Genomic DNA, 18,186 nt, shown 5'->3' with positions numbered 1-18,186 from the left:
AGTTCCATCCTAAGAAAGATGGCGGTCATGCTATATAACCTTCTCCTCCTCCACTTCCTTCTGTCTGATAAGACCCTCTCAGGATCCACAGCTTCCATTTTTTCTATCAATATTTTTGTTATCTATCGATTGGGATAAAGAAATCTTAGAAAACTCAACCGAGGGCCTATCACTTCTAACAAAACACATCGTGAATTTTAGACTACCAGCTTGAAGACTTCTTCAAACCAGCCTTACTGCAAACTGGGGATTTCCCCCATAACCCTGCCAGAAGGAGGGAGGAAAAGAGCCGTGAAGACAAATGGATTATTCCCATTTGCACAGTTTACAAAGGTAATGTTTGAATTTTTGACTTCAGTGACCAGAATTTTAAGTTTCGTCAGCAACTAAGAAGGCCGGCATCATAATTGAAAGCACCATGATTACAGTGTCACATCTTTCTCGATGTACTATTAATTTACTAATTCCACAGCAGTAATAGAATATTTAAAACCAGGACTAGTAGATTGCTGGGGTTGGAGCAGCTTCTCCTTTTCATAAAAAAACCCCATCTTCCTGGTTTGTGAAGGAAGTTCCCGTTGATTTTTGTATGTACCCAATTTGAGGGGAAAAAGGGCTCTTTTTGCTTAAACCCTGAAGAATATCAGAACTAGACCCAAACGCATTCAGCGAAGAGCACTTGCAGTGTGTTAGGTTTTTAGGCATAAATTACAGGATTTGAATAAACACAAACTACAAAGAAATCATTATAGCCATCCTAGGAGGCACAGAATTCCACGGCCTCCAGGAACAATTCTGCAATTCACGTCCATGTGGAAATGGTACTTTCTCTTCCCGAAGAGAAGTACAGAAACGGCATTCATTATGATTAAGACCTCGTAAGTGCAGAAATGTGGAAGTGTGAAATTCGTAATACTACAAACACGTTCGTTATAAAAACATCACTGCAGAATAGGCCTAGAATTTTTTCTAGTTGTAGCTCCTCTTACAAGGGCTTTGCATGCAATGACAGCTGTGTTTGCTTTGTTTAAGTGTCTTTTTTTTCTTTCTCTGTGGCTAAGTTGCCTCTGTGCGTTATGCGTGTGTTGGGGGAGATGAACGGTAACAGACAATGTTCACGGTTTCAGACCTTGGCCGCGCACGCATGGTAGAAGGAAAACGCTCCCAGTGATGGGGAAGCTGGGGAATTTACTGGACGAAGGAGGGAGGGAAAGGGGGTGTACCCTAAACATCTATCACAGAAAAAAGTCTTGTTGTTGTCGAGAAATCAAACCCACGCAGTGTGCTGCGGGCACGCGCTGCTCTGGGGGGCAGGCTCTGCTGTATTTACCCCCGTTGTCTTGTATGCGAGCGCATCATGAAAACCTGCTGGTCTAAAAGGGGTGCTACGTATGGTCTGGGGCGTTATTTGCTGGTTCTCACAGAACTCTGAGAAAAATGAAGAGGATCTTCTAGGGGCGTGAGGCAAATGTGTGTTTAGGTGTAAGCCAGATGCTTCGTGCCCATCTTCTTCACACAGATCTTGTGGTTAAAGACTAGCCCGCTGCTGTTGGAGGCCATGTTGACTGCACACAAAGTCCCTTCCTTCTGTAGTTTCCTCAGGAACAGTGAGGGATACAGTCTCCGGCATTTATAACTTAGTGGCAGGCTACTTACTGGCCAATAAAAAGGAGTAAAAATGAAAACACTGTTTAAGCTAGGAAAGTGTTTTTGAGGGAATAGCAAAGCACAAAGGAGAATGTCCTCGGATAGGGGACAGGAGCACACAGCTAAGAAACGAGAGAGAGTACCATCTCGAATACCCGATAACATCCCCAAACATTTCTGTTTCAATCCGGCAACCTTTAGAATCCTAGACGTGTCTGAGAAGGGAAATTCAGTTCACTGAAGATGCAATCCTTCCCGTTCTGTGAGCCAGCACTCCCAGACGCATGTGGGACAAGAGGAGGAAAACTCCCTCCTTTGAGGGTGTGGGTATCTTCACAGAAAGCTACGAAGCTGAACATTCATTTTTTAAAGTAATCACCTTTCTGAGGGAGCTTTTCGAAGTACAGAAACCCTGCTGACTGAGAACCACTGCAGATCCTATGTTGATAAGGTAGTTTAACGAGCAGTCAGGTTGTTACGTACGTACATCGTGAGAGCAGGAACTTCGGCTTTGTGCCCTTCTCTGTGCCAGGTCCCGTGTTAAAGGACTTACTTATGATTCTATTCAATTCTTTTCTACTTAAGAAGAAACTGAACAGTTGAATAGTCTAAGCCAACAATGACCGTAAGAGGCAGAGCTGGAACTTGGCGACATCCAAAGCTGTCCTCTTAACTTCTATTCACCAAATCTGAGTTTGACACACTTTCTCTGTAAAGGACCAGAGAGTAAGGTTGCTTCTGGGGCAAGATGGTGACATCGGAAGACCCTAAACTCCGGGACACCCCCTATCTACACCTGCTGTTAGAGCAAATCCTCTTGAAGAACTGAGGGCCGACTGAACAGCTTCGGTACACCAGAGGGAGAGGCCACACAAAGAACGGTAGGAGAGATGAAGACACGGGGATGAGGGGAACCCCATCCCGAATGCTACCAACGGTGGCAGAGAGGGACAGTAGTGAGGCTCTGTGAGCAGATCTGTCTGTCCATGGGCACAGAAAAAAGTGCTGCTGGTTATAAGGGCAACTAGCATGTAAAGGGACCAGCCCTCAAACCTGCCAAAAGGGGCGGGGGGGAAGCTGCTGGCACTCTCCTGGTCAGAGGGGCAGGTGAGTGCCACAGCTGATGTACCCTCCACCTCGGCTGTAGCGGCCCTGCCCGGGCACCGCGGGGAGCCCTGTGGGAAGCACCCTGGGATGCCGAGACCTGCAGCCTGTCTTGGCCCCAGCCACAGTGCCCCCTGGGAAACCCTGGCTGGCACCTACTTGAACATCAGCTAGCCTCCCAGAGCACGCACACCACAGGCGGTGGTCTCAGGGCTACAGCCGAGGTGGTAGGAGCCTAGAGTGTTCCGGTGTGCTTCACACCCACGTCCTCTTGGTGTGATGGCTAAAGCTGTAGTGAGCATGAATCGGGGGGTACCACTGTGCACGGCGCTGGGGCCACCTTGGTGGGAGGGCGGGGCGGGGGTGTGGGCTAGGGGCCCAGGGCTCCCTGAGGCAGCAGGCCGGCTCGGGCACCCCTAGCCTACTCCCTCCAAGGTGGAGGGTACATTAACTGTGGCACTCACCCGCCCCTCCGACCAGAAGCCAGTGCCCTGGGACCACCACCTGTGCTTAGAGCCCCAGGAGCCCTAGCGCGCACCTACTTCACCTTTAGTTGTCCTGCCTGGGATACGCAGGCTTGTGTCTGCTTCAGATTTAACCGTCCCGCCAAGGCTCCCTCTGCATGAAAAGCCCTGGGATCCCCCAGCTTGCACTTGCTTCAGATCTTGCTATTCTGCCAAGGTGCTGGAGCCCCAGGACTGCCCTAGTCCATGCCCCCTTCAGCTCCAGCCATCTCAGCAGGGCAATCCCAGCATGGAGTGCTCTGGGATTCCCCAGCCCATGCCAGCCACAGCTCTGGCCAAAGTCACCAGGCACACAGGGTCTACGCGGGTCCCCCAGACAACCATACACGAGACTATTCCATCAAGTTCAGGAGAAACAGCTGTTCCACCTACCTCATAGAAACAAACACAGAAAGTCAAGCAAAATGAGACAAAGGAATATGCTCCAAACAAAAGAATAAGACAAACCTCCAAAAAAAAACTAAAACCGAGCCAAGCAATATGCCTGATAGAGCTGAATGGTTATAAAGATGCTCACTGGCTTGGAGAGAAGAGGGGAGGAACTCAGAACGTCAATAAAGAGAAAATCTATTTTAAAAATTCGAATTGAGGGGCACCTGGGTGGCACAGCGGTTAAGCGTCTGCCTTTGGCTCAGGGCGTGATCCCAGCGTTATGGGATCGAGCCCCACATCAGGCTCCTCTGCTGTGAGCCTGCTTCTCCCTCTCCCACTCCCCCTGCTTGTGTTCCCTCTCTCGCTGGCTGTCTCTGTCAAATAAATAAATAAAATCTTTAAAAAAAATTTGAATACAATAACAAATGAAAAATACACTGGAGGGGATCTACAGTAAACGTATGCAGGAAAGCAAACTAATAAGCAAGAGAGGGTGGATGGAAAGCACACAAGCTGAATGAGAGGAAGTTAAAGGATCTCTTGAACAATGTCAAGCAAACATCTGCATTACAGGGCACCAGAAAGAGAAGAGAAAGAGACAGAAAAAGTAGTCGAAGAAGTAACAGCTGAAAACTTCCCCACCTGAAAAAAAACACCAGACCTTTAGGTTCAGAAAGCAGAGAGAGTCCCAAACAAGATGAGGCCCACAGACACAATAATGAAATGGCAAAGGTTAAAGAGAATTTTAAAAGCAAGAGAGAAGCAAAAAGTTATGACTGTGAAAGGTAAACCCCTTAAGTCTGTCAGCTGATTTTTCGGCAGAAATATAGCAGGCCAGAAGAAAGTGGCATGAGAGATCTGAAGTGCTAAGAGGGAAAAAGCTGCCATCAAGAATATGCTACTCGGTGAGGTTGTCATTCAGAACTGAAGGAGAGATGCTGAGTTTCCCAGACAAAGGTTAAAGGAATTCTTCTAAGAAATAATATTAAAGTGACTTCTTTAAATGGGACGGCCATAATAGAAGAAAATTATGAATAAAGAGATGTAAAATGGGATTACATAAACTGTGGAGGAAGGAGTAAAAAAGAAGTTCTTTTAGAATGTGTTCAAACTTCAGTGACCATCCATTGGAACGAGACTGCTATATACTTAGGATGTTGAATAGGAACCTCATGGTAACTGCAAGCACAAAACCTGTAATGCGGAGGCACAAAACAGAAGCAAGCCAAGCAGAACAGTACGGAAAGTCATCAGCCACAAGAGAGCAAATGCAGAAGAAAGGAACACAGAATGATAAAAACCAAACAAAATTTAACAAAATGGCCATAAGTACATAGCTATGAACAATTCTTTAAATGTAAATGACCTAAATGCTCCATCAAAAGACATAGGGTGGCAGAACAGAGAAAAAAACTAAGCCCCCTCTAAACACTGATTACAAGAGACTCATCATTTCAGACCTAAGGACACATATCAACTGAATGTGAAAGGACAGATAAAAATATTCCATACAAATGAAAGTGAAAAAAAAGATGGGATACCAATACTTATATAAGACAAAATAGACTTTAAAACCTAGACTGTAACAAGAGACAGAGGGCATTACACAATGATAAAGAGGTCAATCCATCAAGAAGGTAAAACAATTATAAATATTTATGCACCCAACACTGGAGCACCTAAATACAGAAAGCAAATATTAATGATATAGAGAAACTGACAGTAATACAATAATACTAAGGAACTCTGAAACCCACTTAACATCAGTGGATACATGATCCAGGCAGAAAACCAACAAGGAAACCCTGTTTTCGAACGACACATTACATGAGATGTATATAGAAATATATACATGTATAGATACATTCAGAAATTCTATCCGAAAACAAAAAAATACATTCTTTTCAAATGCACATGGGACATTCTCCAGGAGAGATCACAAAACAAGTCACAATATATTGAAGACAACTGGAATCATCTTGCATTTTTTCTGTCTGCAATGATATAAAACTAGAAATCAGCAACAAGGAAAAAAAAACTGAAAAAAAAAAAAACACCACATAGAGGCCAAACAACATGGTACTAAATAACCAATGGGTCAATAAAAATAATCCAAGAGGAGATTAAAAAATACACAGAGACAAATGAAAATACAAAGGGCCAAAATCTTTGACACACAACAAAAGCAGTTTCCCAGCAAAAGCAGGGAAATTTATAAAGATACAGTCTTACCTCAAGAAACAAAAGTCTCAAACAATCTAACATTGCACCTATATGAACTAGAAGAAGAACCAAGATAGCCCAACTTTAGTAAAAAGAAGGACATAATAATGATCAGATCAGAAATAAATGAGACTAAAAGATCAATGAAACCAAGAGCAGGTTCTTTGAAAAGATAAACAAAATTGATAAACCTTTAGTCAAACTCGTAAAGAAACAGAAGTAACAACCAATTACAGAAATACAAAGGATTATAAGAGACTACTACAAAAAATTATATGCTGACAGACTAGATAACCTGTAAGAATTGGATAAATTCGTAGAAACATATAATCTTCTAAAACTGAATCAGGAAGAAGCAGAAAATCTGAACAGATTACTAGTAACAGAATAGAACTCGTAATCAACTCCCAACAAACCAAAAGTCCAGTACCAAATGGCTTCACAGGCGAATTCTACCAAACATTTAAAAAATCTCTCTTCTGACTCGATTGTATTAATCTATTACAAAAAGAGGAGAGGAAGGAAAGCTTCCAAATATACTCTATAAGGCCAGCATTACCCTCCTACCCAAACCAAAGTCACTACAAAAAAAAACCCCTAAAGGCCAACATCTCTGATGAACTTAGATGCAAAAATCAACGAAACGTTAGCAAACCACATTTAACAATACATTAAAAGGATCATTCACCATGGTCAGGTGGGATCCATTCCAGGGATCCAAAGGTGGTTCAATATTCACAAATCAATAAATGTGATACACCCCATTAACAAAATGAAAGATAAAAACCATATGACCATCTCAAAAGATGCAGCAAAAGCATGTGACAAAATTCAACATCTGTTAACGATGAAAACCCTCAACAAAGTAGGCTAAGAGGGAACATATCTCAACATAATAAAGTCCACATATGAAAAACCCACAGCTAATATCATACTCAATGAGGAAAAACTTTTTCCCTAAAATCAGGATGTCCACTCTCACTACTTTTATTCAATATAGTACTGCAAGTACTAGCAATAGCAATCAGACAAGAAAAAGGAATAAAAGGATGCAAATTGGTAAGGAAGAAGTTAAACTGTCATTATTTGTACAACATATTTCTATACATAGAAAACCCTAAAGACTCCACTGAAAAATTAGAATAAGTAAAGCTGCAGGATACAAAATTAGTACACACAAACTGGTTGCATTTCTATACAATAATAATGAAGTAGCAGAAAGAGAAATGCAGAAAACAATCAAATTTATAATTGCACCAAAAATAATAAAACACCTAGGAGTAAACTTAAGAAGGTGAAAGATCTGTACTCTGAAAACTATGAAACACTGATGAAAGAAACTGAGGATGACACAAACAAATGGAAAGATTTTCCACGCTCCTGGATTGGAAGAATTAATATCCTTAAAAATGTCCATACTACCCAAAGCAATTGACAGATTCCGTAAAATCCCTATCAAAGTACCAAGGGCATTTTTCACAGATAGAGTACAACCAATCCTAAAATTTATATGGAAACACAAAAGACCCCAAATAGCCAAAACAACTGTGAGAAAGAACCACAAAGCTGGAGGTATCACAATGCCAGATCTACTACAAAACTGCAGTGATCACAACACTATGGTACTGGCACAAAACAGACATATACATCAATGGAACAGAATTGAGAAATAAACCCACACCCACATGGTCAATTAATCTGTGACAAAGGAGGCAAGAATACACAATGGGGAAAAGACAGTCTCTCCAATACATGGTGCTGAGAAAACTGGAGAGCTACATGAAAAATAATGAAACTGGACCGCTTTCTTGCACTATATACAAAAATAAACTCAAAATGGATTAAAGACCTAAATTTGAGACCTGAAACCATAAAACTCCTAGAAAGAAACACAGGCAGTAATCTCTTTGACCGTGGCTTTACCAACGTGTTTCCAGCTATGTCTCCTGTAGCAATGGAAACCAACCCTATCAAAAGTATACTAAAATAAAAAGCTTCTGCACAGTGAAGGAAAACTTCAACAAAACAAAACAAGAAACCCCAACCAACTGAATGGAAGTTGATTTTCACAAATGATATATCTGATTAGGGTTTAATATGCAAAATATATAAAGAACTTACAAAACTCAACACTAAAAACACAGATCATCTGATTAAAAATGGACAGAGGACTGAATATAGACCTCTTTCCAAAGAAGGCATGCAAGGGGCCAATGGGTACATAAAAAAGCTGCTCAATATCACTAATCATCAGGGAAATGCAAATTAAAACCACAGGGAGGTATCACCTGACACCTGTCAGAATGGGTAAAATAAAAAACACAAGAAACAACAGGTGTTGGTGAGGATGTGGAGAAAAAGGAACCCTCCGGCAGTGTTGGTAGGCCTACAGACTGGTGTGGCCACTGTGGAAACAGTCTGGAAATTCCTCAAAAAATTAAAAATAGAATTACCATATGATCCAGTAATTCTACCCAGCAAAAACATTAATGTCCAAAGATACATGCACCCCTGTGCATATATTTACAGCATTATTTACAATAGCCAAGATACAGAAACAACCTAAGTGTCCATCAACAGAAGAATGGATAAGGAAGATGTGTTATGTACACACACACACACACACACACACACACACACACACATGCTGGAATATTACAGAGCCATAAAGAAGAGATCATGCCACTGAGACAACATGGACAGAGATAGTATAATGTGAAGTGAAATAAGTCACAGAAAGACAAATACCGTATGATTTCACTTATGTGGAATCTTAAAAAAAAAAAAACAGACCCGTAAATATCCAAAACAGATGGCTGCCAGAGGGGAGGGGTTGGGGAGATGGGCAAAATGAGGGAAGGGGAGTGGGAGATAAAGGGTTCCAGCTGTGGAATGAATCAAGTCCAGGGATGAGAGGTCCAGCATAGGGAACACAGTCGCCAATGCTCTATGGTGACAGAAGAGTGCTACCCTTGCGAGCACTGCGTAGCATCACGCATGGACTTGTTGAATCACTATGTTGTAGACCTGCAACTAATGTAACTTTGTGGGTCAACTATATTTCAATTAAAGAAAGGGCCCAAGACAGTAAACATTTTAGGTTTTGTGGGCCATTCAGTTGGTCACAGCTCCTCCACTGTGCTGTTAAAGCACAGAAACAGTCAGTGTGTAAATGAATGGGTGTGGCTGTTTCAATAAAACTTTATAAAAACAGGCAGCAAGCCATAGTTTGCCACTCCTAATCTAGATTCCAGTGCGTATGGGCGGACGTATGTGTCCCCTGCCATAAAAGCTCTTTGGGAGCAGGGGCTGCAACTCGCTTGGGTCAGAGAGGTTTGGTGTGGGTGCATTTTGTTACCCATCAACAAGGATTTCTCAGAATGGCTGGGCGTCCTATCCAGTCATTGAGGATTTCACAGTCTAGCTGGGTAGATAAGATGTGTTTGTAAGGAGTGTTTATAAGAAGTAAATTATGCAAATACATGCCAGTACTGACGCAGGTGCTATGGATTCTAAGTGCTATCGGAAGAGTGTAGGAGTCGGGGCCGTCCCGAAGGACGACAGGACTATATCAGGCCATGCAGTGCCCTCCCCAAATAAATATTTCCTACCACTCATCATGTGTCCAGTATCAAGGATCTATTGTAGCCTATAAAACAATCACATGAGTTTGATCCGAAAATGCTGAGAGATGAAGTGACTTGATGATGGTTCTACAAAGTATCAAAACTGGGACGTGAACCTGGGTAGAGTGATTTCAGAGCATGGGCTCTTGACACAAAACTGTGTTCTCTTTGCATAGAGAGGCAAGAGCAGCCTGTGAACAAAAGAGGGAACTACACCATTGTTCAAAGCTGTGGGACTGCTCCCTCCTCTGATACACTTATTTCCAAACACGTAAGTTGTTTTCTTTTGCTATCGCTTTCAGCATTGTCAGGGGATTGAAACATTTCAGGTCCTTAAAGAGCAGGGCGAACAACTGTTTGTACTTCATCAATCACACAGACAGGCTTTGCAGGCAAAGGCGGCAATGATGAGTGGCACCGTGTCCGCTCTCGCATTGGCTGGGGGGCCAAACATATCCCCGGCTACTGCTGACTTACCATCATATTCCGGGAAGTAGTCAACTAGGTGGGAATACATAATTTTCTCCTCTAGAAGATCTTTCTTGTTCAAGAATAGAATAACCGAGGAGTTCTGGAACCAGGGATATGTGATAATTGTTCTAAAGAGTGCTTTGCTTTCCTCCATTCGGTTCTGAAAAAGAAATCAGAAAAACAAGGCATGGATTAGATGATTAGTCCATCTGTGTACTGTTTGTTTTGGAAGTGCAACCCATCTTCCGCAGGCATTCAAATGTTAGCTGCTTTTATCAGGATTGACATGCAAAGGGTTCATGACACCCATCAGCTCTTTCATTAAGTAAGCTCTCAGATTGACAAGCTGGTGACCAGCTCTTCCTCCGACAGACACACTCACCGCTAGGTCATTCCCAGCCCCAGGTCAAGAAAAGGCAGCAGACTTGGGAGAGTCCTCCTTTGCCTGGGGATACAAAAGCCTTGGTGCACAGGAACACTTCTTCCTGGCCATGCAGAGAAGACTTTCCAGCCCCCCGATTTAGGGATATGTGTGATGACCAAGTTTCTGGTAAGTGAAAACACTGCCTGGGATTCAGCCCACCTCCACTGCTCCCAGGGGGGAGCCTGGTGGTTTAAGCCACAGCATCCTATCCCCATGGTTCCCAGCTTGCTTCAAAGCAGGGCCCCCAATCCAGGCCACACATTACTTGGAACATCACGTGGTCATCAGTTTAGCCAAGCAGCTCAACTGGTCCCATCAACCCCAGGACTTGTGCTGGGAACTCTGGAAGAGAGAACCTTGATTTCATGCAGAATGTGGATGAGGACTCATGTACCCGTAAGACTTCTGACAACCATCTTGAAACAGAAAAGCCAGGTCCTGCTCACCTGCTTTTAACTACTTGGTCAAACTGTGCCTGAACTTGGTTCTGCCTCTGGATTTTCAGCAACATCAGCCAGAAGGTATCCTTTAGTTTTGACGCTAGTCTGAGCTGTGTTTTTCTGTTTTTATACAAAATACTTACAATGGATATACCTGGATACATCCCCCCTCCCAAATTTCCAAAAAGAGATGAATGAATAAATGATATTTCAGGGATGACCATGAAGACTAGGGGTTCAAGCTGTTAACATTTTCTGCTCAGAGTCTGACTTCGTGATGTAGAAGGTTCCCTAAGCTTCATAGCACAGGATTACAAAGGCCAAGCGCACTCTCCTGCATAACCTTTTGACTGCAGTTCCAGAAAATCTCCAGGAAACTCAGTTCACCAAGGAAAATTTTCTAGATATTAAACTGTCTTGTTCTTTCCTTCTGTAAAGTGTGCCAATTCAAATTAGGTTGATAAGACCCACTTTTCAAAAAGAGACCTTTCCCAAGTCTTGTAAAGCAGATGATCACCAATCTCTTCAACCTTTAAACTTCCTGCCTATAATTGCTTATTCAAATACTAATGCACTGTGGGAGTGAAAAAGGGAAAGGTGACTTCATGGCTCAAGGGACAATGTTTATTTCACTGCATACATTTCTCTTTTATGTAAATAATATGCATGGCTTTGAAAAATATATTTCTATCTATATGTCTTTTACTGGTTATCATCATCAGTGGCAAAATTTTAACCCCCAGAAACAATATTCACTAAGAAATCATGTCTGGAGTCTATGATTTTATAGGGTGAAAATTTCAGGACTGAAGGGCAGCAAAGGCCCTAATAAGAACTAAAAGAATTTTAAAAGACTCTAAAGAAGGTTGAATTAAATAGTGACATCCCTGATGGGAGAGTTAACATTTTTTTTTTCTTTATGGCTAAAGAAATTCTAGAAAGGCATACTGTGGTCTTCAAAGAAGACCTGTTTAAAAGGTGGGTATGGGCACACTGGCATCAACCAGTGAGTCTCCATTAGAAACAGTTACTATAGTTAGCATTCTCCAGAAAGGATGTGATGGGACCCCCAGGGCCAGGGCTCTCTTTGGCCCTTTTCTGGTTGGAGTCCTTCAAAGGTACGGGACTAGACCCTGAGAGGAGACAAGTAAAGGGAGAGAGGTGCTGAGTTCATAGTAAAGGAGGTTCCTGAGATCTAAGAGTTTCAAGACTGGACTAGATGGAACTCCCAAGCTCCAGGTGGAGTCTGCTGGAAAGGACCTCGTACCAGCCTGCAGGACGGTGGCCAGGAGAATGGACTGAGCCCAGCACCATGTTCCAGGAATGACCTGCCCAGCTGGTTGTCCATCTGTGCCCAGTGCGACTGCACTCAGGGCCACTCTGGAAGTAGGGCCACTGACTGGACTGGTCTCACTGAAGCCCTGCCTGTGTGTGTAGTTGGGAGCCCCTCTTTGCTATTTACCATTTACCATAACCTGTGTGTGGACCGGGACTGGAGCTTCTGACTTGGGGACAAGCTGGAGAGCAACCAAGTGGACAGCGGACCGGCAGGGTCCGTATCACTGTACCTCTGACTAGGTCTGCAAGCTCCATCTCAGCCTGGGCCCCGGGAACCTGTGTTCTCACTTGGCCCTCCAGGAGATTCCTCTCCAGCTCAGCTTTGTGAAGCACGGGGCTCCAGGAGGGCTCCTCCAACTTGACGTGTATTGTGACAACTGGGGGACCTTGTTAAGACAGGGATTTGGATTCAGTGGGGGTGGGGCCCGAGACTGTGCACTTCTAGCAAGCTCCCAGATGGGGCTGCGGCTGCTGCCCAGGGCACACTAGCAGTTGGAAGGTACAAGGCAGGACAAGGACAAATTTCATTTTTGCGTAAGAAGTGCAGGTCCTGTGATGCAAACCTAACCACGCCACCTTCACTCTTTTTAGTTTTTGCTCAGTTAAGATCCTGACTGAGCGCTCTGAGCAGTCATTTACTCCACAGTGAAGATTCCTTATGGGCCATCCCCCCGTCCGCCCCGTGCCACGGGGGAACGTGCATAAACCTGTAGGCTACACATCGAAGCCCCTGCACTAAATCCTAAATGAACAAAATGAGATTTTTCACGACGCCTCACAAGATGGTGGAACGTTAACAGCAGGAGGCATAATCCCTTTGCTCAGGAATATTGCAATCCGTGGGGGAACAGCACGTCCCGGAAGGCTTGGTGGCACTTGCTTTTTAGGAACTTGCCAGGCCATGGGATTTCAAGAAGGAAACGAAACAGCGGTGCAGGGGACGCGTGGAAGACTGACGAGGAGAAACAGTGAGGTTCTGTCCGCCTCTCAAGACAGGCTTAGCGGCGGTCTTTAGGTGGGGGTGCTCATCACAGCCACCTTCTCTTGGCGTTTGAAGCAACTGAGTCAAAAACGATTCTAGTCAAGGTTTTACTCTCCCAGACACAGCTCCTCATGACTGGAGCAGGCCCGGCCTCTGCCCATGACTGAAAAAGACTCTTGACTTCTTGGCACCCCAACCTACAACTTCTCCCAAACTGAAAGCAAGTGTCTTTCCCAATGAAGGGTGACAAGAGGTGACGAAGCTGGAACAGAGGACGCAGAGAGAGATGCAGCGGCATGTGAGGACAGACTGAGGACAGGCCGCGAGGGAGCTCGGTGCCTGAAGTTAAATGTGGCCCCAGAAATGCCAGTCTTGCCCAGACCACACTTGATAGAGACTGAATGTGTTTCTCCAAAACTCATGTTAAAACCCTACCCCCTGATGTGATAGGTTTAGGAGGTGGGGCCTTCGGGACCTGATTTGGTCATGAGACTAGAACCCCTGAGAATGGGATCAGTGCCCTTAGGAAAGTGAAATCCTAACCCCCAATGTGATGATGTTAGGCGGTGGGGCCCACAGAAGGCGACGAGGATCAGTGCCCCTGTAAGGTGCCAGAGAGCTCCCTCAACCCCTCCAGCCATGTGAGGACACAGTGAGGAGCCAGTCCTCTGAACCAGGGAAGAGGCCCTCACCAGACATCGACACTGCTCGCACCTTCATCTTGGACTTCCCAGCCTCCTGCACTCTATAAGCCATCTACCTGTAGCGTTTTGTCGCAGGAGCCCGAAAGGACTACTAAGACGATGCCGATCAGGTGAGTTACTCCTCCTGGGGGCTGGCACCGATCAAGGGGTAACACCCTAAACTGAAAAGCATTCACCCCTACCCAGGGCCCTGGGAGAAGGACCGGCTCCTGCTCTCCACTCTGTAATCACAGGCCAAAGGCTGTGACCATGGAGTGTCCTCCCCTGCAAGATCATCAGAAAAATCCCTGCTCAAACCACCAGTGAGGGGTCTTACACACCTCATCTTCAAATACTTCAAATGGATTCTCAAGACCCCCAATCTCCAAGCAAACACTGCTGTTTTGTGCAATCCCTGCTAACCCATGGCTCACAGGGCCTCTGGGTAAAAGCCCCGAGGTCCTCATTCAGGCACTCACCACTCAGCACAGCCTGACCCCAACGCACACCTCCAGCCTGAATTCACTCCTACACAAATGTTCTCCTCCCCACAAAAACAGACTCCGTGTCACTGCTGTCACACAGACTGGCTGCACGTTCCTGACTGTGGCCAGTAATGCAGTCCTCACTCCTAATCCTTCAAGGCCCAGATCAACAGCCCCTGCCTGCCTCCAGCCCCCCGACCCCCGCCGTGCACACACTGTCCTGTTCCTTGTTTGCCCACTGTTCCTGGACACACACAGGGCTTGCTATAAGCTGGGAATGAAGGTGCGCTGGATGGTGTCCTGGAGGACAGACTAAGACAGGAGCATTAATGTGTGTTTACAGGTCCACGTGTTGCACCCGTAGGAGCGGGAAACAGAAGAGGCTGGGGTCACGTGAGACGGAAAGGTTTCACTGGGGAAGGCTTAAAAGCAAAGGTAGTTCTGAGTTGAACCTCGATGGAGCAGAGATTACAAGGAGGAAAGGAGAACAGAAGCAAAGCCAAGGAGAATCTGAACCCACCACGTGTGAGGAGGTGTGTGGGAATACTGTGTAGGGTAGCTCATCGGGGCTTCTGATGGCTGTAACTTGGGCATTGAGAAAAGTCTCCACATTGAGAACAGGAAACATTTCCTCCTCATCTGCATCTTAAGGCGTAACATGCCAACTTCTCCGAGCCTCCGTCGCTCCCCTCATGTAACCTGCCGTGTCTGCAGTCCTGCTTTTTCCAGGGCTGGCAGGTAGTAAGTTCGCACAGGAAACCCCACCAGACCGCTCACGTGTGGCTTAATGAGAGGCAGTTATTTGCCTGGAGCTAGGAGGCCACTGCTTTCCTTTTGGCTCTTGTGCAAACCTCCCTTCCCTGGAGGAAGAGGCCGGATCCCGTGGACATGGCCCAAGAAACCAACTGGAGGCTGGCTTTGTTCAGGCTCTGACCTGGCCCCAATCCCTGCATGAAATATTACCAGTGGGCCCGAAGGGACACTCCACCATGTCTGCAGCCTTTGTGGCCCTGTGGCCACAGAGAGCTGATGCTGGCTCAGGAGGCCGCGGCTCCTTACTAGCCCCTGCCAAGCTGGCATGTCCTTTGGCAAAAGTTAGCATCAAACCAGAGATTGGAACGTCCGTTTCTAGGACTTCTTCAACTCCTCATTATTTTGCCAATACATCCATGTTCTCATAAAATCCACTTTTCTTTACCAAGACCCTTAACTCTTGTCTCTGATATAAGCCACCCCCTTGCCTGCCTCTCCCCGTGGGTATTTTTCCCTCAACCACACTGATTTACATTTCCCATGAGATTTAGAACGCAGCCTTGAAATGCAAAACTTTACAGTTAAGACATAAAAATGCACAACAGTTCACTGAGGGCTGATAGTCCTCCATCAGCCGGACCCAGCTGTCCCCCCAGGTCCCGTGTACCCTGGAGAAACTGGGGTGAAGCTTTCCAGGGCTCAGAGATGCCCTTCAGTATTGGAGATACAGACGAGCTGAGTGATCCCCAAATGCACTAGTAAATGCCACAAAGTGGCCAGGGGGCTAGGACTCTGTGTTCACAACTGGTGTGCCCAACACTGTGATTCCATGATCCCTGGACTTTCTGCTAACAAGGCCAAAGCCACACGCTGGACTTAGGTGCACATACACGAGCGTGTCTGTGAAGTACCACGCACTGATGACGCTTTACGATATTTCTGGACCCAGGTCTTCAGAGTTCCAGGTTAAGACACTGCTGGCCACACACCCACACTCCACTGCGATTTCGGGGAGTCCCCAGGGCTTCCTTCTATCTACTGGCACAAGATGGAGAATGTGCAGCCAAGGGACCCTACACTGGGGACCTTTTCATCGACACCATTTCTGCTTCTGACACTGATCTGGAAAGGAGATCATCACAACATAGGATTTTATGCTTCAGGAATTCCTACAACACTACATTTTAAATACCACTCTGCATTTTGAATTGCTCGGGCAAGCTTCACGAGTTCTTCTCAGATGTAACTCATTCAAGAGGACCTTATAAATCAACCCTACTCAGGGTCATTATTTTAAACAAGCAAGCTAGTTTTAATGGAATGACCCACGATAATGTAGAATTTGAATTAAAACGGTCATTTGTAGCTCATCAGACACTGAATCCTTTTTTAAAACACTGGAAAAATTCACATCTCTAACAGGGAATTAGGAAATGTTCTTTCAGATATTTCATTGGTATGTGTCAACTGGGTAAATAAACACAACTCAAAAGACAGTGACTCCGAAGCCTTATGAAAAAACATTTGCAAGCTGGTCTTCTGCATATTTCTTTCCTCCCTTGATGACTTAGGAAAAAGCTTGGCGTGTCGGATTTGGTGTCCCCAGCAGTTACGTGTCCTATCTGATGTCAGTGCTAGGAGAGAATTCAAAACCCGTTCTGTGCCAAGCTCCTGTTGTTGGTGGGTGGTGGGGGAGGGAAGGGCCAGTGCTGTGGGCTGGGGACCTCAGCTTGAAAGGTGGCTCTGCCTCAAATACGTGTATGACCTTGGGCAAGTGACTGGACCTCGGTTTCCTCCTAGCTCCCCAAAGTTTCGGAGGACAGAAAGAGACAACGCATGCAAAGTGCTTAGCTGCGACCCCAGCACACGACAGCCTGCGATGATGGCCACTATCAGAGATGGCAAATCGCTGCAAAGGAACCTCTTGGTAAGGCAATTTGCTTACCTCGAATCCTTGGCCAAACTATAAATCCAGCGGAATCTTTCTATTCCCTGGAATTGCACAAAGTTAATCTATCCATGTTTTCAAGTCCAGATTTGATTTATAAGAAACTGGAAAATTGTTCAGGTTTCTGCCAGTTGCCCACTTAGAGAAATGTTTCTTCCGATTGTCCATACATTAAGGGGGAGTATCTTCGAAAGGCCTAAAATGTTCAATACTCTCAACCCCAGAGCAAACCAAGAACACAGATACAATATATAAGTGGGGCAGCTGGAATGACAATTAAAGACGGCACCCTAGCCTTTCTACCTCTGCTATCCAAATCAGACGGTGGGAGTAGAAATAACAAGGATACAAAACACAGCTGGACAGACAGAATTTCCGCCATAATTTTCGTAATCTTTGCAAATCTTTGCAAGTGATTATTTGAGATCAAATTTGGTCTACACTCCAGGCTTGAAGACAGCTCCTGAAGGTTTTACTATTATAATTTCTGCCTATGAGTCAATGTATTCTACTGTACGGGATGTTTAGAGAAGCAAAGAAAGAGCGTATTTGCCTGTTACCTCCAGGTCTGAGGTTTCTAGGCAATGAGATGAGGGGACAGACCAGGCCCTTGGGAAGTGAACTGATGCAAACCAGGGTGGGTTGTAGGAGAAAAGTGGGGGGAAAGGAGGGGCAGAAAGAGAGCCTGGAGGGAGACGGTCAAACCCTCAGGCTAAAGAGAACAGAGGGCCTCAAGACAGGCAAGAGAAAGCCATGACAAAAGTTTAACCCCTCTGATGTGGAAGCCCTCGGTCCCAGAAACCTAGGGAAGATGGGACTATGTCCTTTAATATTTTCTAGTGTTTTCGTTCGGTCGAGTAATCAAGTAGCGGCCTCCTTGCAAACACTATTTTACAGCACACTGATCTTTCTACTTACAATTATCCTATGCTCCATCGTCCTACTAATTTCATGCTACATGTCAGTGACCCAACGTCTATCCTTAACTTATATACATAAATTCCTTCTCTTATACTACCCCTCACTTACTGAGTCAGGATTTTGGTATTTAATGCCTTGAGTATTCAGGTCATTGACTTTTCCATTTGTTGACCTTCGTCCCATCTCTCCTGTACTCCATTCATACCCAATAGCCCGAGTCACCGTCTTTGGACAGTTCCGCCAGC

At 45.1% G+C, this 18,186-nt stretch overlaps 1 protein-coding gene across 1 annotated transcript in view; it reads right to left on the bottom strand.

The window, feature by feature from the left end:
• Positions 1–18,186, bottom strand: part of GNAQ (G protein subunit alpha q) — a 299,640-nt gene that overhangs the window by 7,067 nt on the left and 274,387 nt on the right. The window contains exon 6 of the mRNA XM_040620227.1: positions 9,974–10,127. Coding sequence (XP_040476161.1) covers positions 9,974–10,127 — 154 coding nt within the window. The remainder of the gene's footprint in view (positions 1–9,973; positions 10,128–18,186) is intronic.

This window comes from Ursus maritimus, unplaced genomic scaffold, assembly GCF_017311325.1.
Source record: "Ursus maritimus isolate PB19 unplaced genomic scaffold, ASM1731132v1 scaffold_34, whole genome shotgun sequence".
NCBI lineage: Eukaryota > Metazoa > Chordata > Mammalia > Carnivora > Ursidae > Ursus > Ursus maritimus.
Note: the sequence above shows the minus strand (reverse complement) of the source record. Positions and strands in the feature narration are given on the sequence as shown.